This window comes from Phaethon aethereus, assembly GCF_964289735.1.
Source record: "Phaethon aethereus genome assembly, chromosome: 19".
Lineage (NCBI taxonomy): Eukaryota > Metazoa > Chordata > Aves > Phaethontiformes > Phaethontidae > Phaethon > Phaethon aethereus.
In genome coordinates this window covers 6267575-6292476 of record NC_138595.1, presented here as the reverse complement: position 1 = coordinate 6292476, position 24902 = coordinate 6267575, and the positions used below count along the sequence as shown (strand labels likewise).

The following is a 24902-nucleotide window of genomic DNA, read 5'->3' as shown; positions in this document are numbered from 1 at the left end:
AACAGAAAGGCTCCTCCCCTTACACATAATCCAGTGGGACTAATATATCTTCTTGCTACCCATGACACACTCCAAGCTTGTTTATTTTTAACAGTCTCTGCGCAGAGGTCCTTACACAATAGCTAATGTCACTTGCATTCATCAAAAGTGCTATATTTGGTGGTGACATCACATAGCCAGCATCTGGCAGGAACGTCCGACACAGGTGATACTTCCAAGCCAGGTGTGAATAGTTATGGCAGAGGACACACACACACACAAGGTGAACATCAGTAATAAACAGGACACAGGCACCTACTGCCAGCAGTAGGTGTGAAATAATTGCAAGAGGAAACACATTTCTATGGCAGAAACACTATTTCTTGAGGTCACAGGGAAAAGAAACCAAAAGATGCACCTTTTCCTCCTTTAGTTTTAATTTTATAAGTAGGAGACAGTATTGATCTATGCGATCTAGACCAGTTTTACAAAGCCTAACCCTTTAAAGTAACAGTTAGGGCAGGATTGCGTGACACCAGGCAGTGCTGTCATTAGCAGATGAAACCTTCAGTTAACCCAGATGTTTCCGTATTTTGTTTTAACATCCTTGAATGTCGCCTAGAACAGGACATTGCTATACTACAGCACTCCCCACTTGGCACAATTTCAAGACTCACTCATTGAACTCAGCAAGAAACTTTCTACCAATTAACTGGAGCTTTAGATGAGTTGACGAAGTTTTAGAGCTCCTTAGGAAAAAATCATCTCTACGTTGACTGCTAGGCACAATCAAATCAGGAGAGGAAAACCAGGCCTGGGTGCTGGTGGGGCTTTTACTGCCAGGTAGGTGAGTGGCATATTCTTTTTATATTTTACTTCTTTCAGAATCTCATTATTAACAGTAAATTCTTCAGAATGACAAGCTGATTTAGTTTTATTCTTTTGAGACCAATGCCATGAGCTTCGTTTTTCTTTCACATTCATCTCAGGCTGCAATCCCTCTGCCTGTGAAAGGCCAGGGTAGGAAGGAGGTTTGGGCAGAAGGGCTCCACGTTTATTGTAGCCTTTGTGCAGAATGGATGGGTCAAGGGTAGTAAACTACTGAGGAGTGCAGGAGTTAAATACGGGAAGAAAAAGGTATTTGGAAAAGGTTACCAGTCATTATCTGGAGAAGCCCTAAGTAAGGAAAGGCTGTTACAAATAATGAAGGCCAGAGAGTGACTGAACAAGAAGTCGTTCCAGCATAAAAGTAGCAAAAGGAGCGTTTTACGGCAGGGACGTGTTATTAATTTCCCCATTCCTGACCACAAGAGGGAACTCTTGCAACAAAATTCACACCTGCTTGCGGCAGAGGAAACCAAACCTGATGAAAACCTCCGCCATCACAAAACTCCTGTAGTTTTGTGGTTCAGATGAAAAGAGGGAGAGATGGGGTACAAGGGTGGGGACTAAGAAAGGAGGAAAAAAGCAGCACTGCGTGGGCCCTCAGTCAAAAGGAGACTTTCTTACAGTGGTCTGACAGGAGTCAGAAAAATGGTGAATTTTGCCATTGTAAGAAAGTCCCAATTTGTTTGTTTGAAGTCTGTGAACGACTGAACAGAATGGACATCTTTTCTTGCTGCTGTGATTTAACTCTCCTAATGTCCCGGGCTCTCAACAAGGATCTGCAGCTTTTCAAACCTGTGAAAAACCTGGGCATGGAAGTGTGCCATTTCTGCAACTGGCTAGCAAACACCACACGTCACCAGGGGAACGGGGACTCTAGCTTCCAAATAGATTACGACTGGCTCCTACCTACAGTCCATCTGGAGAGCGAACAGGATCAGCAGAGGAAGGATGTTCATTTGTTAAACCATTGGATAAGCTGAAATCAAGCACCTGGTGTTTTCTTATTCATTTGGTGAACCATATACTCCCACCTGTAACACAGAATATTTTCTCACTGGGATATTATGAAGGTTAATACAACCTTAGTTACCTGACACAATGCCAAAGTCCCATCCATGAGACAACTACAGGGCTCCAAAGCACCCTACAAGAAAGCAGAGATGCTGTCAGGCCGGCAGGAACACAGCACCCTCACAGTTAAGGACAGCTGTGCTCTATGTTTATGCAAGTGCTGCCACATGGAGACCACAGTTGAAAAAGCACATTCCTTTCTGGAAAAAGCTCACAGAATTGAGCAGAGCTGGAACAGAATTCAACACACATTTATAGACATTACTCTGGAATTTAAAAAATCTTGGAGAACAGTCTAAAAGTGGCAAATACTGCTCCATTCTTACAGATAGCATTCTTGATTTGTGCATGTGCGCACACACACACATTCCTTGGTGCACCAGTGAAACTTAGGCTCTTCCCTGTTTGCAGGCGCCTACAGTAACACACTCAGTGAACTGCCCTGTCTAAAAATAAACTTTTTGTTTTTGCAGGGCTATTTTTAACCCAGAATAGCTCATTGGCCCAATTCAGCATGCAGTCCCATGAAAACAGCTGTGCCGGCACAACCGTGGGGTGCGAATGTGCAGCTGGCAGGGAAGATGAGGGCAGGAACTGCTGGTACAGCTCTGGAGGAAAAAGCACAGCGAGCTGCGCCCTTAACGTGCACAGAAGCCTGGCTGCACACAAGCTACCACAGCGAGCTGCAGAAGTTAGGAAGCCATAGGGAGTTGGGGCACTCAGGAGGATACCGTGCAACTCTCCTAACGGGATGTACCAACTGCAAGGACAAGCCCTAGCCGCCCTCCTGGGGCAAGGGCCGGGCTGCACTCGCACCCCGAACCCTCCTCCCGCCAGCCCGTGACAGAGAAGCCGATGGGAGAACAGCGGCGGGGCGTGAGGAGAGACCGACCCTGGAGGCGGCCGCTCTTGCGCTCAGGTACCCGGAGCGGACCAGCCCCGTCGCGGGCAGGCCTCACCGGCTACCTACACAGCGAACGAAGACACCCCACGGCTCTGCCACTCCCCTCAGCGCCGCCTTCCCGCCTGCCCCTCCAGCCCGCTCTGCCCGCGCACCCGCTCACCCCCTTACAGCGCATGCGCAGGGCGCCAACCACCCCCCCGCCCCCTCACCCCTCCTTCTTCGGACCGCGCGGGGAGATGACGCCACGCCTTCTCCGCGTCTCCCGCGTGCGGTCACATCCGGTAGGTGAGGTCAGGGCAGGGGCCGCCATTTTGGGTGGCAGGGCTGGGCGCGGAGTGGGGCACCGCGGGCGGCGGCGGCCCGCGGTGGAGGGGCAGCGAGTGCAGCCTGCGGGCGGGCGGCCCCCATGGCCGGGCAGTTCGACTCCGAGGACCGGGCGAGCTGGTACTGGGGGCGGCTGAGCCGGGCCGAGGCAGTGTCGCTGCTGCAGGGGCAGCGCCATGGGACCTTCCTGGTGCGCGACTCGGGCACCATCCCCGGCGACTTCGTGCTCTCGGTGTCCGAGAGCTCCCGCGTCTCGCATTACATCGTCAACAGCCTGGGGCCGGCGGGAGGCCGGCGGGCCGGCGGCGAGGGCCCTGGGGCCCCGGGTGAGTGACCCCCCGGGCTAGTGGTGCCCCCCAGCCCCTGCCGCCCCAGGGAGGGCAGCTGGGGCAGCCGAGTCCCGGTCTGCGCCTCCCCATGGGCGTCTCCGCTCTCCTCCCGGGCGGTGTTTCAAGTCGTGAAGCTTTTTGTAGTGGAATTAAGTCGCGTTTTGCGGCTGGGGTTACTGACCGAGCTTAGCCGTCTGTCTGCACCTGCTTTCTAACGACCTAATATCATGTTTAAACATATACTGGAGTTAAGCGGTTATTGCAGCCTGAAAGATCCTACAGCTGTAGTGCTCGCACGTTCTTTTGTTTTCATAAACCAGTTAACTATAGTTAATAGATTTTGCATGTCGTCTCAGCCGGGGGACGGTTTTATGGAAGCGTCATCTAAAAGTCTGAATTCTGACAAGATAGTTTTGCGTTAGAAAGCAGACTGTGAGACTTAAGTTTGGAGTCATGAGTCAAGGTATTATGTGGATAGTGTAAGTGGTGAGAACTCTTCAGGAATGTAAAGGCAACTGTTCCTTTAAATCAGTTGTGAAGTTCAGTTTTTCCCCCCTGTGTGTTGGAAGGGAAGATCTGATATTATTTCTCATCAACCTAACATTTGAAATGAAAACAATATGCTTAAGTGTAATGCTTATAGAACAGAAGATACTAATTGTGTCAGAGGGAAAGCTGTACCATGAGAAGCAGCATTTCTGCTAGTACAAGCGTAACTAAATGAACAAGAGCCCCCAGCAATGCAGCATCCTTAGATGTGTAAGAACATGTAATACAAAGGCAGCAATATCCCTACTGGGAGCATTAGTGAAGTTGGTAGCAGAACTACTCAAGTTTGGATATTAATGCTCACAAAATGCTGTGGGCGTATTGCTAGCATCTTGGAAAGGAACCACTACATAATTTTGAAGTGTAGTAAACCTATGTAACAAGAGATTTGGTGAATTTACTTGGCAGAAAGTAAACAGTGCATGAATTGCTACAGAGACAGTCACTTTCTGATGTAGATTTATGGTTGGAATAAGAGTCCTATATTGGGAAGATGCAACAATACTTGTTATGGGAAGGATTTTTCAGCCTCTGCACAGACTGTAAATTAAAAAAAAAAAAAACACCAAAACTGTTGCCAGTAAGTTTGCACTGTTATACAGTAATTTCCCTTGCTCAGGGGAACATTTCAAATTGGCAACTTTGGGAAAGCCTGAAGTCATGGTGTTTATCCCAGGAACCTACTACAGCTGCAGAGTGCACTCATTTCACAAAAAGTTCTACAAGGTAGAAGTTAAAGGTGGCTGGATTCAGCTGGAAGTAAAGTGGAAGTCACTACTGCCGTGGGTAGTAAAATGGTTTGTCACAAGGATGTGGTGGATCTGCCATTGTTTCATGTCTGTGAAGACAGAGATTTACTGCCATAGGTATGTGGAGGCTTGGTGCGTGAGTTGTTGAAATACATGACTGGTGTTCCGTGGAGCAGAACAAGTTACCAGGATGGTTTGTTGTGGAATCCAGCCTAATAGGATTTTAAAGACAATAGTGGTGAAAAACACTGGAGTATGTGTGCCTGTCACTTCTGGGCAGTTGTTTTCATCTCTGGAAAAACACTGTTTTTCATGTTATTGTGGTATCACTTTAGTACATAGCCATCCTAACTTTTTTACTGTGTTACATTCTTAAGATCAGTAACGTTTTTTGGCATTCTGTGGGCTGGCTGATGTTATGAGTGTTAAAACATTCTGCAGTTTTGGTATTCTTTTTTAAAATCGCTAAATGCCCCTTAGGTAAATCACTTCTGTTTTAAATGTTTAAGTGTTTTAGAAGAGTAGCTGCTATTGTAGCTGTGTAGGCTGTTGGCACAGCAGGCTTAATATCTGTTGAAAATTATAATTATGTTTTGGTTGGTCTCTTTTTTTTTTCTTCTGTATGTTATGAGGATAAGTGATGCATCATTCCTGCACCACAGATACTCCTATGCTGAGATTTTAGTAGTTTTAAATAAATCATGCCTCCATGCTGATAGTGCTGTCTTTTTACACTCAAATCAAAGAAGGTGTGGGGGTGTGCGTATTAAATTACGCTTCAAGTGTAATTAAGTTTTTCTTTCAGAAAAAAGTAAGTGGGGGGATGTTCTGCAATGGGAGGGAGATTGGTAGAAGATTTTGAAGTTGATTTCATGTTTGGATAGGGAAACTAATGCAGTAAAATGAGGTAAATGTTTGCAAATTGTCATGCTTATTTGTTGTGGTCAAGCTAAAACATTAGGAGGAACAACTTTACTATGTTAATTGTGTGATATAGTTTTTTTAGCAATTGAATGTTTGGCAAATGAACACTTCTCACTGGGAAATCTGAATATGCCAGATCAAGTTCTTAGGTTGATTTTTATTAGTCTCAGTAAGTGTGTGTGCAATTCATGACTGCTTTACCTTTGCTGGGAGCCTAGCTTCAATACATAATGAATAAGATGAGGAGCTTTGGCTTCCCTAATATAAAAAGCCATAGTGTCACAAAAATTTGATACTTTCTTCTGTTTCTAAAGTATAACATTTGCTAACTTGTTGTTAAATTCAACTTTTGCCTGATATGCTGCAGTTTGTAACTTCTTGTAGGTGATTTTTCAGCATAAGGAAAAAAATTAAACGGAACTTCTCAAAATAGAAACATCTTTCTGAAATGTTTCAAGGCCATTAAAAGAAAATAGGATAAATCACTGAATTATGGGAAAGAAAACCACTGTTTCTAGTGGACATGAAGATTAACAACTGAATCAGAATTAGGGTATAATTTGTGATGAAATATCGCAGTCACAGGCTAAAGAAATCCCAGACAAGACAAACTACTCCATGCAGGCATTAGCATGTCCAGTAATGGACAATAGAGAAGATATTTAAATAAATCACGTTTGCAATTTGACGTAGGAGTCTGCGGTAAAAATGTATGATATGCACTAAAACAAAATGCTGAAAATATCTAAAGAAAGATATACTTTCTATTGAAAGTACAGCGTAATAAAGGCAGAAACCTTATAGTGTTGTAAAATTTGTCTCTAAAGTAGGAAAGTATGGCAAATATAGTGCAGAAGGTGGTGTTTTCACTACATAGGCATTTTAAGACTACGCTGCTTAACTTACGCTTCTAAATCACTTCCACTGTGATTTTAAAAAAATCAGACTATACTTCCTGGAATCGTATAATCTTTACATAATGCTATCCATACTCAGCTCTATATGAAATGGCTTTAGACGTATGTGAGCAGTATGATTTTACTTTGACACTTGGGGTTCTTCTGTGGTGTGTCCCTTTTTTTATATTAAGGTCTTAAAATGCAAACTGTTGGAAGCTTGGAAGGTGTATGCATTAGACATCTACTTTTCTCTCATCCTCTGATTATCTACAGAAATGACAATATGTAACTTATATAAGACTATTCTCCTGGTGTGCTTAGAGCTCTTCTCAGGAGCCAGTGAATGGGGTTTTACTGTTTTTGTAGAGCATTCGTGGGTGCTTAGTTTTTTGCTTGGCCATGAGTTGTGAGGTACTTAAGAACAAGTAAAAAAGGTGTCCCTGTGGGGGTGGAGGAAACACACAGGCTGGAATGTGATGCCTTCATAGCAGAATTCCCATATGCTCCAGGAGGAAGCTGGCTTACATCACTGTGATGTCTTACTTTGAAAGGAGAGCCTTGTGTCTCAGTACCCTGTATGATAAGAACAGCTTTTCTTGCCCAAAACGTGCTTTCTAAGTTGGGGGAAGGAGGGGAGCACCCTTACAGACTAGATCTAGAAATACAAATGAAAACCTGTATTTCTGTGAGGTTTTCCCTACCCTGAAAAGGAAAGCTTACCAATGCTTAGGAATAAAGGGAAAACTGCCTAGTGGCACTAACACAACTGGAGCGAAGAGAGAAATGTAAAACCCCTGAGACATCTGAGAAAGTGCGGAGTTGCCTTGTGGTTACGCCCCCTGCCCACCCTCTCATGAAGTAGAATATTAGGTGTTTTATACCTCTGCTTCCCCAGTATCTGTACAATATTTAAAACATATATAAGCAATCTCTTCCAGACTGACATGAAGCCAACACAGTGTGCAAGTGTTTTGTCAGGAGGGAATGTGCATCATAAACTGAGAACTGACAGGGTCCGGATTTGAAACTTTCTTTGATTCTGGGACACTTTGGATTTTAACTCTTTCCTCACCTTCCTGAGAGCAGAAGTTTCACTAGCCATTCTGAGGTGCTGAAATGGATGGAATCAAGATGGAGCTAGGATGGAATAAATAAGAAAGATGATACTTATCCCTTTGCTTCTCACTGAAAGGAGTCATCCTTACAGAACTGAGTAGTGCTGCTGATAGAGGTGCAAGCTGAACAGCTGTTCTTCTTTCTGCTGTGCAGAGCTGGGGAGAGGGGAAGATAATTTCTAGTACTCTGGTTGTACAACTTTAATAGGAAGTGACTAGAGTTCCTCTAGTAGCTAGATTTACCTTTACATGTCTTCTCCTCTTCCTGAGATCCCTCAGAAGATGCGGACAATGTGCTGCTCAAACTTGTGCCTTCAAGAAAACTGTCACAGAATCATGAAGGAAAACAGCTCTACTTCACCAAAACACACTTGCCTTGTTCCTGTAACATTTTCCTGTGGTAGATCTTGCCTTAATTTTTCCATTGGCTTACAGGTATGAGGAGTGTTGCAGTTCAAACAAGAAGCTGAAGAAATTCTCTGAGCCTGAAATGTGTTAATCTTTGAATTTCATTATACCAGGGAATGACAAAACTTCGAAGCCCATAACGAATAGAATTATCTCCCTGATACATAAGTGAGCATCATTCAGCTCATTACCATGTAGCTGAATAAGAGCGTACACAAAAGACTTAAACTGATGGAGAGTTTACCACTTGCTTGGTAAGGTGTAGTTGTATTTTATTTCCAACCTGTGTTTTTGCAGCTGTGACTTTCAACTATTTTGTCCTTTTTATGCCTATTTTAGCTGAATTTAGAAGTCTTCTATCTATGTTCTCCAGATGGCAGCCAGGTTGCTGCCTTTATATTCTTTGGTAATTCATTTGGATTAAGCTTGTAAATATTTTGTTGCAAAGAGGTTTTTCAGACCTCAGATTTTTGTAGCTGCCTTAGGTGCGTGTTTTTTTTTTTTTTAAACAAAAACATCAGAAGTGCATGTGGTATTCTGGGAGTGTTCTCTTTGTGAAGATAATGTCTCTCCTTTCTGCTGCTTATCTGTTTGTCCCTTCAAGGATTGCATTGCTCTTTCTGCTCCTAGAATGTATTTGGAGGGTCTTTGTTCTCTTGCTCTTCTTCAATTGTGCAAAATGTCTTTTAGAATATGATTTTTCCAGGATAGAATACACTGGTTTCAGTCACTCCATCCCCATACGTAAGGTTCCAGTGGACTTTCCTCTTAGAGTATGACTTAGGTTTTATTTGGGTACATTTGGCAGCTATTTCAGGCTGTTATGCATTAATTCAAGAGGGTGAACCTGGTCAAAAAGAAAAGGAAAAAAGACACCCCAAAAAGCCTTGTTCATCCTAGTGATGATGTTGGTGCTGACTAGACTGACGAATGGTGCTGTTGGGACTGGTCATTTCCTGTGTTTGAAGGTTTTTCTGCGTACACTTTGCTGGAGACAGAGATCTCGGCCTCCTGTCTGAGTCAGTTTGTAGCAGGTTTTACAGAGGTAAATTAGTGTTCCAGGCTCTAGATTTCTATCACATGCAGTAAATTCCATGTCTGTGAATTTACTTGAGATTCAGTCTTCTCCATATCACTTCAAAGATCTTTGCTGCCCTGGTCCTCTTAAAGTTTCTGTGACTTTTTCTTTTGACATCAGTGTCTACGTAAGCCTTAAAGGTTCACATCTAAAATTGTAGCAGATATATGCTTGCATTTCTGTCACCAGGTTAGTCTGAAACTTGATGTCTATACCACCTGTTACAAAGCATGGTTTCCCACTTCCAATGCTAGCGGAAGTGCAGCATTCACAGATCATATTATATGCTTATGTAGTGAACTTAAGCTGTTTTGAAGTGGTGTAGAGATGCTGCCTGTCCAGCCTGAAGTCATCTCCTGTGAGACCATGGAGCTAAGAACTTCCACTAAGATGAAATGCCAGAGTTTTTGCTAAGTCTAGTGCTGCAAGTTACATCTCATCCACAAAAATTGAGAGGGTTTTGCATTTTTTCAGCATTATGCTTTGGGAGAATAAAGTGGTATGTTACTTCTCTTTCCATGCTGCATTCATATTTCTTACTAATATTTACATTAGCTTCCTTATCTCTTGGTGATACCAGTTTGTGTTTTGTTTTTTTGTAATTTTTTGAGGGTATTGCTTTTGGTTTTTGGCTCATTGCATTTGTGCTCATTTCTTCTGAAACTCTTTCAGGGCTGTTAATGTGTGCAAGTGTGCATTTTCCAATGACTTAGTTCTGCTGCTTTGATCTCCTGTAACCAGCTTCACTAATGTTTATGTTCCTTCAGGATACTTCAAAACTTATTTATCGGGTGTTCGTCTATGTTGATCTTATTGAATCTGCCCTTTTCTCTATTAGAACCCATTTTTGCTCTCTTGAAAGAACTTCTTGTAATGTTAGCTTTCCATGCTGACAGTGCTACTTTGAAGGGGGTTTTGGGTCAGTGACAGCTTGAAGAATTCTGCTAGCTTTGTACTCGAAAGCTAAGTCTTGGAACTGTTAGATATTCCCTGCAGAGAAACAGACTTGCAAAGTAAGCATCTCTCTCTTGCTAAAAGAGTTACTCATTAAAGCATAAATCTTTTCCTCTCCACTACCCTCCCCCAGCCTTCCACAATTCTTCCCATAACTGATTACACAGTGTATGGTGGAAATAGAACATCATGTGTATGTTTTTCCCCAGCTGAGGCTGAAGAACATAAAACGGAAAAAAAGTGCAGCAGACAGATTGAAAACTGAAATGGATATCTGCACTTTGATACTTCTAATGACTTGAATATGAACATCATCAGTATTTTAAATGTGTTTGAGGTTCAGATTTATAGCTTAGGCTCCATCTAACAAATGTGGCAAAGAAACTACAAGACTTGAGATGAAACGATTGAATTATTCCCATTACAAAAAGATATGTTGTTGCTTTGCATTGCATAAAATACACATAATTTTCTCTAATGGTACCTTTTATCAAGATGAAAAATAACTTCATTTGCTCATTCACATAAATTGTTTGCTGCTCTGCTAAGCAGTTTTCTGTAGTATCTGTGCCTTTAACCCAAGATACAACAGGTAAATAACAATTATTGCAGTGTTGTCCTTTTGAAATAACTTTGAACTGCAAAAGAGAGTTTTAAAAAAAAGTAAATCAATTCCTTGAAATCACAGAATCATTAAGGTTGGAAAAGACCTTTAAGATCATCAACCCAACACCACCATGCCCACTAAACTATGTCCTGAAGTGCCATGTCTACATGGTTTTTGAATACTTCTAGTAATGGTGACCCCACCACCTCCCTGGGCAGCCTGTTCCAATGTTTGACCACTCTCTCAGTAACGAAATTTTTCCTAGTATCTAGTCTAAACCTCCTCTGGCACAACTTGAGGAGATTTTTTGTACCAAAATTTCATTTGCTTCCTAGATTTAGAGTATAAAACAGGAAAAAGGGAATTGTCTGTTACTGAAAATTGTATAGGCTCCTGAGCAACTCGGATGTACTGAATATTTTTTGTCTTTTGGGTCCATATCACATACAAGGAAGGAAAGTATTTTTATCCTAACTGGAGAAGTCTGCAGTGCCAAACAATTTCTTTATTCCTCCTGTGACAGAATCTTTACAAATAAAACTCTATCCTCATGATCATGATAGTGCTGTCTTTGAAATACACAGAAGAGCTGAATATGATGAATGTTGATCTAAAGATGACCAAATTCAATATCGTATTACTTATCTGTAAATGTATTCATCTTCTCAAATGTTTAATTTACAATTTTAACTGTTGTATGCTCTCTTTGACATATTGCATTCTTCTTTCAGGGTTGAATCCCACCAGATTTCGAATAGGTGACCAAGAGTTTGATTCTTTGCCATCTTTACTGGAATTCTACAAAATACACTATTTGGACACTACAACCTTGATAGAACCAGTTTCTCGATCCAGGCAGAATAGTGGTGTTATCCTCAGGCAGGAGGAAGCTGAATATGTTCGAGCTCTCTTTGACTTTAATGGAAATGATGAAGAAGATCTTCCATTTAAGAAAGGAGACATACTGAGAATCCGGGATAAACCTGAAGAGCAATGGTGGAATGCTGAAGACAGCGAAGGAAAGAGGGGAATGATACCTGTTCCTTACGTCGAGAAGTATAGACCTTCCTCTGCTTCAGTATCTACTCTGATTGGAGGTAACCAGGATAGTTCCCACCCACAACCACTGGGTGGGCCGGAGCCAGGGCCCTATGCCCAGCCCAGCATCAGCACTCCGCTCCCTAACCTTCAGAATGGCCCTATTTATGCCCGGGTTATCCAGAAGCGAGTCCCTAATGCCTACGACAAGACAGCCTTGGCTTTGGAGGTACATAATGGGCAAAATTTAGAAAGAAGAGATCTGTTCAAGGGATTTCCCTTTCAATCACATTCTAGTTTTGTAGGAATAAGAAAGGGAAAAGCATTGTAATACTGGTTTTACATCATGATTAACAAGTTATGGATAAAAGCTTTTTTTCTTAATGAGTAAGTGACTAGAGTCACTTGTAGAATAGAGTTTGATTATTATAGCATGTTTAGGTTACTGAACCAATGTCATGTCTTTTGTCAAACATCACTAACATAAGTGTTTCCTCATTCATGTTTTCACTTCTGAAGTCTTCATGGTAGGGGGGAGGGAGAGGGAGCAGTTCATAAGTTGTGTGTCTGAACCTGTGTTCACTGTTGCTTCCCTCACCCCAATCTTTAAAAGGTGTGCTGGGTTGTTTGCTTTTTTTATTTCCCCAATCTGTCAGCAGTTTAAAAGCAATCAGTGGAAACACTGATAGCCACTTTAAAATTACAGACTGAGATGATGACGATGATCACACATAGGGTTTTATTGTAACATCTTGACCTCAAGCAGATTACTTTGGTTTTTAGTTTGTGAAGCAGGAACATACATTACAATTCATTAGGGAGGTCTCATGTAAAGCAGTGATTGATGGAGTATGATTTGTAATAAAGCAGTGAGTTTCCCTAAGGTTGATTCGCTTCCTGATATGATCAAGTACTGGTCCATGCCCTTTTTGATTTTTCTTTCCTCTTAAAAAGGAGACTAGACTGCTCTATCTCTACACATCAGATAGTTATCCCCCAAGTTACATTTGAGGAAATTGAGACTAAGGTATTCTCAGTGGAAGACCTTTGCTTTAGGATGATATGTAAATTGTATCCTTTAATCTAGGCTTTCTTTGAGCTAAAGGCTCTGGAATTTCCTGATACCTAATTGACTTCCTGTTTATATAACATTTTAAGTACTTGGGGGAAAAAACAGTTTCTGTGCTGAGTCAGAGCATCTCCTCTTCATTCTCAAATTCTTTGTTTAATCATGCATGGCACAAAAGGCACTTCAGTGATGTGGCAACTATAGGTATGTGTCTTTAGTACAGAATTGGCAAATGCAGCAGATCTGATAATTGATGTACAACCTGGGAGACATGAAATTTTTCCCCCTTGTAGGTAAAAATTTTTCTAGGGAAGCAATACTCTGAGTTACTATACCTTCTGTTATACTTCCAAATCAAAAGAGAGCTAGGATACAGAATGTAAATTTTTGGGTGGAGAAGCATATGTAGAAATTTATGCCAACTCACCAGATTTTGGAGAAACGTGAAGATTTTAACCTTCAGACTTTCATACAGCCTAAAATGCTGTCTCTTTCCCTCTTTTTCTCACTCTCCACCCAGCCAACACCTGGAGCTTGAAAATAGTCCTGAATGTCATGTGGACTGTTGCAATTACCAGATGTTAGATTTTTCTTAGAGCTGCTGGATATTATGTTGTGGCATATTTATCAAATCCTTTTGGGTTTCCTTCTGGATTTTGTTTTTAAGCTTTTATTTATTAGTGTGCTACTAGTGTTCTCTTAAGCTTAACTCTTTATGTTTTATTTCACTTAAAGTAGAACCCCACAACACTGCCCAACTCAGTTTGGTAGCGTGGAGTGAAATAGAGTGAGAAAATACTGATAATCCAGGCCATCATAAGCAATTTGAGTGAAAGCAAAATCATTTGCATGCTAAAGGACAGCTCAATTGCCATGCCTGATATGTTAGTTCAGTCCTCTTCAGTAAAACTCACATGATCTGTCAAGTATGCTGTGCTTTAGAGTGTAGTTTCATGGAGGACGTATCTCTCTGTTCTGAGCTAGCTTGCACCACCAGTGTCTTACTCATGATACCAGGCTAGATAGCTGAAGTGTTTGGGAGGGGGGAATTCAGAAGCGTGTAGGCTCTGCCCATCTGTGTAAAGATGTAAGTAAGATTTATAGCATTTTTCTACCTTTGTATTAGAACAATGGCCTTTATAGGCCTTGTAAACTTATTTCAGTACTTACTAGTGGACATGTTGAACCTCTTGGTTAGAATGATGTATTCCTGTATTGCCATAGCTCTACATTTAAGAAATGCAGTAATAGTGGTGGTTCTTCATTCTGTATGTAATATGGGAAATTTTAGTTTTAAAATGTAAGCCATTTGTCACTGCTTCTAGTAGGCCTTCCTTGCTGCTTTGCAACTTTTATCAGTTCAAATCACAGTGCTACTGAGTTGTTTCCAGTGTCTGTACAGGAAAAAATAGCAATATGCACTTCATTTTCTCCAAGTTTTTTTTCATCCTGTCTATCAAAGTACTGTTTCTTGTTGTCTCCTTTTTTTCACATTCCCTTTCACTTCATGGTGTTCCTACTGTTTATTTAGAGATCTCTTTCTTAGATAACTTAGTAGAAAGCATTATGTAAATCTTATCAGTCCATTTTTGCCCAGACCTCTTAATAACTATAAATATAGAAAGTGGGATTCTTTCCAAATGAGAACTCTTATCCGTAAATCTGGCAGTATTAATGGGTGGGGTCGATCCCACTGTTTCTCTTAGGAAAATAGATTCTTAACTTCAAACATACTTGGTCCACACTGCAAACAGAATATCTGCACTGTTGTATTATTCTAAAACTAACATGGTTTTGAAGAGCTCAAGGAAGGAGAATTGGAGAAAATGATGTTCTAATAAAGGCTGTGCTGTATTATGGAAAAAAGATTCATCAGGAGAAGATAACTTTTATTTTGCTTTTAACTCCTTATTCAAGGAGTTATCAGTTTATATTAATTAAGAGAGGAGAAAAAGGGAAGAAATCTATGTGGTGAATGACTCTGAGATCGATCAATGTTTTTTTTCTTTGTAACAGTAGCAGAACTCTGCCATTTTGACCTTACCAAAGAGGAGTACTTGGAATAAAACCACAGCATACAGAAGTCTTCACATGAACCTTCAATTTTGCTTTGAAGCATATGGGATATATTTAGTTTTAAAACTTCTGATGAAGACTGAGACAAATCTGGCTTTATAGCAGGGTACAGTGTTGTTCTTGAGGTGCTGTACTTGGTGGGATGATGCACAATAGACTAATGATACCATAAGTTAATGGTAAAAGTGAGGACAATTCAGAGAGAACGTCCACTTCTAGTCTAAATGTTTTAAAATTCCAGCACTTGTAATAATGAGTAATTTTTTTGAAAGGTTCTCTGTATTGTCTTCAGGAGTGTATTTGAACTATAGATTAATATGCAGAGTTTCAAAGCAGATCTAGGAAGATCTGTAAGTTATTAAGGAACTAATGGAGCCATTTTATTAAGCTAGCATTTGTGAAATGACCCATGCTTACTTAAAGTCAGTCCTGTTTTGATAGGTGTAAATATAGATAGATATAAAAAAATTAAATGAGAAGATACATATAAATGAAATGTGAGTGAAAGATTGTATCAGAAAGAGAGTCGTCCCTAAATGAAATTACTGTAATGGTAAAAAAGGAATGTTTAAGCTCAGAGGTCTTTCCTCTTTTAACAATTACTGAAATGCAAATTTCAAGCGTAGCTTCTTATAGTAACGAGGATTCATAAATGGATATCCCTTTGCTGCAATGACCCTGAGAGACCCCTGAAAACCAAATAAACAGCTACAGTATGCTTCTGGGAGTGAGAGAGAGTCACAAGCATCCCATATTTTAACTCTCTGTCATTACACTGTTGAACCCACCTTTTGCAGGTGAGTTTGTCATAAGGTATCCAGGATAAACTCTGTATGAACATAAAGTAGTGGGTGATATTCAGTAAGAGCACAGAGGCCAGCAGTCCAAGAAAAATTTCTTTGAGATAGCAAGCTTAAGTGCAACTTGTGCTTTTTCTTTCCTAGTGGGTTGGAGGTTATATAATTTTCTGTTGAACGCCAATACATAGATTATATCCAGGTCTGAAGCAATTTGAAGTTATCTAGGATAGTGTTCTTGTAATGGTTGTGATAGGAAATAAGATTTTCTGCTTCTAGTATTGTCACATTTAATCTTATCCTTGTTAAATTATGGCTGATGTATTGTTTTGGTCAACAGAGTATTTTTATTGGTACAACCCCCCAGTGATTATTAGTGGTAGAAGAATTATACATACTGCATGATTAAATTCCTAAAGAGCTAAAACTAGCATTCAGTAGTCGAGGAAGGCTTCCTTTTTGCCTGTGGCAGATACATAAGAGGATTTTCTTCAAAATATGATTCATTATAACGTCTATACTAATGAGTACAGAGGAAAAAAATAAAGCTACAGCAAGAGTCCCAAGTGTGCCTCTCATTACCAGATAAGTAATCATCAGAGGTATGGGAAGCTTAATTAAATGTCCATGTAGTGGTTTGAATTTATGAACTGTTTAAAGCTGCTCTGGCAAAATACTGCAAATTATTAAAACCTGTAAAGTTAATGGAGATTGGTAACATCTTGAATTGTTTTCCTTGTTCTTCATTCACTGCTTGGAGAATGAGAATAATGAGATTCTGTTGTGGATAAATTTGGAACATAGTGATAAGCATTTGCGTAAACTAGTAATTGTATATTCAGTGAATTTCTGGGTGAAATGCAGTAAGGCTTGTGGCCATTCCTTGAGAGTTTATTTACAGTGTTAGTGAAAGAAAATAGAGTATATCTGTCCCAAAAGCATTCTCCATCTGTGATGCAGGAGGAATTCTGAAAACTATTGTATGTTACTTGTAAATAGGATTATTGATAAAACTCTATACAGAGGGGTAGAAACAGGTAGACAGCTTTTCAATGTTGCATTTATTAACTCTCCAATGACTGTCTTTACAGTGTAAATTGTGCTTTCTTACGTTATATAACTGCTACTTAATTGAAGTACCCTTGAAGATTCAACAGAGTTGGGGACTAACTAGGCCTAGACTTGTGGCCTGGCCCCGACTTGAACTACATGACTGCACAGCCTTGGGAAAGTGACTGCTGTGCAGTTTTCCACCTTTGTCAAAGGGAGACAATACCTTTAGAATTGGTTATGGTGAATATATATTAGGTTGGAGATTAGAATATGAGATATATTACTGTGCTTTTATTTAGTGTAGTATATTAGAACTGGACACTTTTAAACTACAGCATATTGTTTCATTGGTCCATAGTAACCATTCTTTTATTTTTCTAGCCAAACAATTCGGGTGTAGGAGGGAGAAGGCATTGATTGTCTTTACCCATGGAATTTATTTATGCAAGAAACCCATGGTGGACGAGACTGAAAGATCAGCTGGCCTTGCCTCTGGGTAGTGGCTAGTTGTGAAAGTGGATGCTCAGAGTAAGAACAGAGCAGCTTTACACCACCTGTTTCCCCACATATTCTCCCAATGTTTTGTATCTGTGGATAGATACAAAACTTCCCACTTATCTGGAAGTTTTTCAATACTACCTGAAAAGCACTCAGTGGAATTTCAAAATTAAGGAGCTGTTTAGTTTGCAGATTAGTGTTCGCTTTGTACGCCTGCAAGCCTTCCCTCCTTTAATGAGGTTGTTGATGGAGTGCAAGCAGAGCGCAAGCCTCTGTCAATTCAGTGAGATGCATTTATTGTGGTAGTGGCTGATATCAAGCCCCACGAGTGCTCTGAAAGATTGGTGTTGGATTGCAGGCTCTTCAATTTAGGTAGTTCTCACCTAATCTAGGTATGCTTCTTTCTCTCTGTACTTTTCTTCAAGAGTGAATAATGTCAGGTGGTAGGCTGGTATGTCAAAAATGGTCAAGACTAAAACTACTTTTTATAGAAGTGTATCTGGTACGCTTGGGTGATTGCCACCAAAGGGGAGGGGTAGCAGCTCATCCTATGTGTTTTTGTGAGTTGTAACATCATCTTATTTCTTATCCTGCAGGTCGGTGAGCTGGTAAAGGTCACAAAGATTAACGTGAGCGGTCAGTGGGAAGGAGAGTGTAATGGCAGACGTGGTCATTTTCCATTCACGCATGTCCGCCTGCTGGATCAACAGAATCCTGAGGAGGACTTCAGCTGAGTGTGGCTCAACAGTTGCACTTACAGATGGGAACAATCTCAACTTGTTTTTATTGCAGATGCCATCAAGACTATGTTCCGACAGATGTTGAAAGCGGTATTGCTTGTATAAGCATTCTGATAACCTGCAAACCCCTGGGACTGAACACCACCATTCCTTAATCAAGGGTCATGTAATTCAGGGTACGACAGTAGATAACTTGTGTGTCAAGTGGCAGAACTAGTACATGATTATAGGTTGTAATGCCTGCTTATGTCCATGTGCACAGCAGACTGGACCTTGCCAGCAGCAGCAGTTGGAGAAAGCAGTACCGTAGATGTTATGATAACATTTATAGCTCTCTCCGGTCCTATTGCTTATGTTGCTTCTTCCTCAGGCAATGAACGTCAACCTTAGACAATTCAATATATAGGTAGAAATTTCACAAATTTACCCTGGAGCTTTCTCCATATTTTTTTTTCCATCTTGAATTCTCTGTCCTAGGAAGGCTATATAGTACTTTGCATGGTCAGCTAACTATGCATAGTACAGATTTATGCAGAGCCCATTGGGGACAGTCTTATGATTTACAGATGCTTACCATTTTAATGGTAAATGACAGATCAGATCAACTTCGGAATTCTAGAAGTTTGTGGACACTAGATTGATTTCTTCAGTACTGTTGATGCTTCAAACATAGCAGCTGATTTTAAATTAAGATGTCTATTAACACACCAATATATCTTTTTATCCACAAATACAAGGCTTATGGAAGTGCAAACATCCATATCAGTGCTGAAAAATATGTGCATAGCACTTTAATGCATAGCTTTAAAGCAGTGTTTGATTCACTAATTATACTAAAATATTGACACTGCTTTCCAATAAAATTAAATTATATAGGGCCAGTTTAATTTTTCTAGAATTCTTCAATACTCCTGTTGTACAATAGTCTTACAGTACAAATCAGTGTCAAACATGGTGAACTGACAAACCAAATATTACTTTTATTTTAAAGTTACTCTGGGGACTCTTCTGGTTTAATTCCCATCTGTAAAATATTTGATAGTGAATTCATGAGGATTTTATTTTTAATAAACTAATGGAAAATACTTGTGTGCTTCTGGATTGATTCTCAAAAGGCATAATAGAGTAACTATGGCTTCATAGCTCATAATGCAAATCAGTGCATTGAATAAGTGGTATTATGCACTGCTTGATTATTTTTTTTTTTTAGTCTGTTCTTCTAATTATCTGGTTTTCTCTAGCATAAATCAGAATGGATTCAGTAAGTTTTGTAAACTGAAATTAAACACTGAAGTAACTATCCCTTGCCTGTACCCTGGATTGTTTTCCAAGCACAGCACTCTAGTGACCAAACTTAAGCAAACAAATTTTGTAACTTTGACTACAGTGTAATCCATACAGAACAGTTTTTCTAAATAGTACCAAACTGAAAATGTTATTTTGGTTGATACAAACCATTTGACTAGAATGGCTGATTGGTTGTAAATGCTGCAAGGACTAGTTCCCACTGCAAAAGCTATTGCTGCAAGGCACCGACCCGTACAACAGAATATTGGTAACACTTTACCTCAGAACTGCGTAACATGCTGGAAATTATAATATTTCTGTTATATTTAAGTACTACTTGTTTTACTTCAAAACTAATACATCAGCAAGTCTGACTAATGTTCAGGTAATGGGCACTCATTAATTGTGTAGACTGACGCCAATGTACATTAATCATACTTTTCCATCACCAATCTCATAAGCACTACTGAAGATTATTAGAAAACTGGCAGTTGTGACAGTGGTGTAAGAAGAACGGTAACAAAGGAATTGCAGTACTGTTCTAGCTTGGATTGCTGTTCTGGTTAGGGTGATACGCTGGTGATTGTGGGATCTCTTCTAGCTTAGTACAAAATGTACTTTGAGGAAAAATGAGAAACTAACTCTAGGTTCTGCAACACATTGGTTTCTTTAAGGCTAATTTGTATTTTTCCTCTGACCTTGATATTAACTATGACTTTTTTTTTAATAACTGCAATCTAAATAACAGACTTAATACTGAATTTATCAGTTGCCCGTATATGCTTATATTTTTCTTCAGGTATTGCGAAAGAAACAATGAACTGTGTGTTTTAGAGTAACACAGTTTGTTCCAAATTATTTTTTCCAATTGTAGTTAATGAAAGCCCATATGTGTGTACCTTTCCAGTGAGCAATTATTTTAAGATACCAAAAGAACATTTTTCTGAAATGAGTTTTATTATGCAAATCTAGTCTTTTTGTTATGAAAGACATAAATTGAATTAATTAGCAAATACCCTGCAAAATTTATAGATGTGCTTTTAAGACTGTATAAATTGCAATTATTTGTACACTTTAAAAGAGGAAAAAAAAAGAAACTAGAGGAGTCTTAATAGCTGCTGTTGCACTAGAATCTCAAGTTCTTGTCAAGCAGTTTTTCTTAGTCAACTGATACATTAATGCAACTGTTTTCCACTATTCAGTTCTAAGCCGAAACGTGATTTTGTTTCATAGGTGATAGAAATGAGTATGTTTGCATTTGGATGAAATAGACATTTCAACTTATCAAGCTCTTAAAGGAAAATAGGTAGAACATATGTTCATGAACATGTAGATTGAATCCTTTTGTGGCCTTTGTTTATCCTCTTATATTTGTTCCCTCCCTTCTTCCCAATGCGTGAAAAAAAAAAAATCATTGCTAAGAATGTTGGTCACAATCTTTTGTCTCTACTTGGCTGTGTTTTTGGTCTCTTGTGCATAGGCAGGTGTTAGAACTAGAATAATCATTTCTAGAAATACACCGTGAAAGCAGAATGCTCAATTACACTGTGTTCTTCTGGTGCATTTACACATTATATCACACTAAAAAGTACAACTGGCTGCTATGGTTTTTTAATATATATTTCATTTTGGTAAACCCCAGCCTTTTTACTAATATTTGACCTGGTTAAATCTTGTTAATCTGTTTGAATTGTATTTGTTAATAATGCAAATAATTTCTAATCATTTTAAGAGTAAAACACTTCATTTTTGTTAATGGTTTTGGGGAAGGATTTTAACCAAACCAGTTTGAAGAAAAATATGAACATGTGCCATTGTATTATAACACTATCCACTTTCTTGACAGTTAAAGTCTTTTTTTATTTTTTTGTAGCATGTAATGTATATGTTCATAGTATGTGAAGTAAATAAAAGTATAGCCAAAACTTTGACTTGGTGTCATTCTCAGTCAGCTGTCATTGGAATACTTGCATTTAATAACCTAAAAATATAGCTGTGAGTATGGCCATTTTTAATTGGCCGTACTCGTATGAAAACAATTAAATATAACACCTGCAGAAGTAAGGCAAACCAAGGTAACTAAAATAACTTATCAATCAGTAAAATATGGCTTTTTTAAAACAAGGTGACTTTCTGTAATCAATTTAGTTGCTTGAGTCAGGGGGGTAGGGGAAAAAGTATACAAAAGAGGACTCATGAGGAATGTTAAGGTGAGACTTTGCAGCTATTAGTCTCACTTCTACCTACACAGGTGTATCAGGAAATAGTTTGGGGATTCTTTGGATGGTGTGTGTCTGTTCGGAAAGATAAAAGTTGTGCATTCATTCTTAGAATTGTCAGTAAAAACCTACATTAAGAATACAAATTAATACCAGCACATATCTCATATGGGAGTCTATTAGGTTCAGAAGGACTTCTTTGTAAGTGTGGTAGTGGGAGAGCACTATTTCAATGAAAGTCTAAGATGTGCAGTGTACTGTCAAGGGATGAAGCACAGAAAATGAGGACCAGAATGCATATATCCCACATGGGAGAACATTTGTAACCTGAATCTGTGTTAGACCTATTTTTGCCATTGTAATCCTTAAAAACTGCAAGAGGACAGTGGCCTCTCAGCCCCCCAAGGGCAAGAGTCTTGATGGCAATACTATATCTGTAAGCCAAACAGTTTAAGTTGGGGTATACAGCAAAGAACGGTTCTAGCTCCACACCAGTGTGTTCCTTTAGCTCAGCGGAGTGTGCCCTAGTTAATCATGGACCAAAACATTGAGGCATTCAAAATCCCTGAAAGCATTTGTACTCCTGGAGGTGCTCCCTAGTTCCACAGGCTCTTGTTGCAGGAAAAGGCCATGTTGCACACTCCCAATTAAGACTTACTACTTAAAACTACTTACTTCACTGTCTGTTGTTTCTAAAAGTATACAAGGACCGGTCTTGACAATGTTAGTACTGCTGTAATCATTTTCCTTGCTGGTAAGGGCAAGGACAACATTTGTTTTCTTAGTCACTCCATTACAGTGGTGGCTCTTTATATTTTAGTTGATACATATTCAGCTGGCTGCCTGCTACAGATAACTTCCTTTGTCAACACTGTTTTGTGGAGCCTCCAAGTGGGATGTTACTTGTTAAATGAGTGACTTTGCATGTAAGCGTACTGAGATGCCAGCCAAGTTTTCCTGTTACGTCGCCACACAATAAAGATGATTCTATCAGCTTCAGATGGGAAAAAATTAAGTTTTCATAGGTAAAAGTATTGCCCCCAGCTTTGCTTCAGTGTTCATACAATTTGGCTGCAGAGAAGCTGCAATCCAAGAGTGCCTTTTAATGAGATTACCTGAGATAATTTAAGAGCTCGCTACAGCCAAAAGGAAGAGGTTCTGTACGCCTTTCCATGGTGCCCTGACAGCCATGCCTGCCTGCTACTTAACCTCAGACTGGTATTTGCAGAACTCTGAGCTGATGTAACACAGGGCTCATGCAGAAACCTATTGCCCTTTCTTTCCTTTCCCCTTCCTTCCAACAACGGTTTTCAGCTGCAGTAGTGGTTGAATCAACTCAACAAACAAGGATTGCATCAGTAAATTACACTGTATTTCCCTGCATTAGATTGTTTATTCCTCGTGCTTTGCCAAATCTCTGACCAATTTCCAAATATTTGCATGCCAACTGTAACAAGTGCATTCAATAATATTTGAAGTATTTAGACAGTACTCTATAATTCAGAAAGCGTATCAAGGATGCACCTCACTTCTAGCAAATAAGTATGCTTAAAGTGGCCTGGTTTATTTAGATTGTTGAGCTCTCTACAACTTGAGTACCTGCTGAACATGAGGATCACAGAGAAGTTCCTAAACTGATGCAAATATAATTTATTGTGCACAGCTCCCATATGAAACTAAGCCTCTGTTGCTGAAAAATAGACTTTTATGGTCAAGATTTATGAAGTGCAGAGATGACTGGCAAGCCTCACAATGAGTTTTAATCTATTTATACAAATATATTGTAACTCTGTATACTGCTGGGATCTTTTGGGTGCCTACCAGAACTGCCTTGGTAATGTTGCTGTGTATTTACAAACAATTCAGAGGTAAAGGTATATAATGATTCCTAATTTCAACAAAATCAGCATTTTCTGATCGTATTTTGACTAAACTGAAAATAGCAATCTTTTTCTGGACTTGACACCTGATTTTCACCTTGGTCCAGACACGCTAATGTCTGTTTTTTTCTTTTATGGAATTCCAATTAGATAATGCTTGCTGAGATTTGAAAAAGAGTTGGGGCCCAAAATGTCCCATGGAAATAGACCATTGATATTCTGGGTAGACAGTGATACAAAAATCATACTGTTATTTTTTTTAGATTTGTTTGTGAGAAAACCATAAAGTTATGTTAATTTTCATACCCTAAAGCTCTTGTTCACCAACTGAAATGATGTATGTTAAAACTAATCAGGAAACAATAAACTGTTTTTTAAAAATGTGCTTTAAATTGTGCTTTACATGTGTGCCCTCCGTCACACACCAGGACTCCATTTTGGTGGGCACAATACAAAAGAGTAAATAGAAGGATACCTGATACTGTGTCCAAGAGGTGCCAAGGTCTGCTCAGTCTCTGCTGTGCATCAGAAACTAGAGAGGCCTTTGTGCACTTCTACACTGCAGGAAGGCTGAGAATCTTTAGCCCACTCATCCTAGGAGACACTGGGAGGAAAACAAATAAACAAAAAAAAGAGATATGAGACTTCATTCACAGCTACCCTGAGCAAATCTTTGAAGATTAAATTTATGGCAGCCAGGAATAATCCCTTTTAGTTTTCTCAAACCATTCTGATTTTGGAAATTGAATTTAAGTGTATGCTCCATTTTTTTCAGAAGTACTCTGTGAGGAACTTGTGAAACATTTTAAGTTCTATTTCTTCTAGCCTCTTAACACTGTGAAATTATCATATCCTACAATCAGCCATAGCATTGGAAGTGATACTTCGCTTGAGTAAACACCCTGGAGAGATCGCAGAAACCTGCTAAATCGGACCTTCTGCCTTTTACTCATTTCTAGATTCACCATTATGCCTGGAGCATACCCGGCGATTTGTAAAAAACACAGAGAGCTATTCAAATAGCTCTGTCAGCGTTTGAGGGCAGCAGAAACACGTTCTCCGAGAGAAAAAGATGCATCGAAGGAAATGCCATTCTCCCCGAGCACCCCCAGCCCGCGGCGCGGGGCCCGGCTGGCGGCCCGCCCTCACGCGAGGCAGGGCCCGCAACCCGGCGGGGACCCACCGCCCGGCCCCACCCCGCCATCGGCGGCCCCGCACTTCACCCCTCCGCCTCCCTAGAACAACGGCGCCCTCTCAGTTGCGGCCCCATCACAACCGGGCGGGGGAGCGGGCGGCTCCGTCCCCGCCACCGCCGGGCTGCCGCCTGCCGCGGCTCCGGCCCCCGCCTACCCGCCCGTTGCCAAGGAGCCGCCGTTGCCATGGGCGGCCTCAGGGCGCATGCGCGCACTTGCGGAAGTGCCCGGATGCAGGGGGAGGAGGTGCTGCCGCCATATTTGCCCGGAGAGC

At 40.2% G+C, this 24902-nt stretch overlaps 1 protein-coding gene across 2 annotated transcripts; it reads left to right on the top strand.

Annotated features, from left to right (window-relative positions):
• Nucleotides 1–3248: 3248 nt before the first annotated feature.
• On the top strand, nt 3249–18043 carry CRK (CRK proto-oncogene, adaptor protein; the record flags this gene model as incomplete). Of its 2 annotated transcripts, none has more annotated exons than XM_082008782.1 (3): nt 3249–3492; nt 11510–12045; nt 17906–18043. In XM_082008782.1, 3 exons carry the CDS (start codon nt 3249–3251, stop codon nt 18041–18043), a joined length of 918 nt encoding a protein of 305 aa, XP_081864908.1. The 2 variants fall into 2 exon arrangements, with proteins under 2 accessions (XP_081864908.1, XP_081864907.1); XM_082008781.1 differs by lacking the exon at nt 17906–18043 and adding an exon at nt 14905–15108.
• Between the last annotated feature and the right edge of the window lie 6859 nt (nt 18044–24902).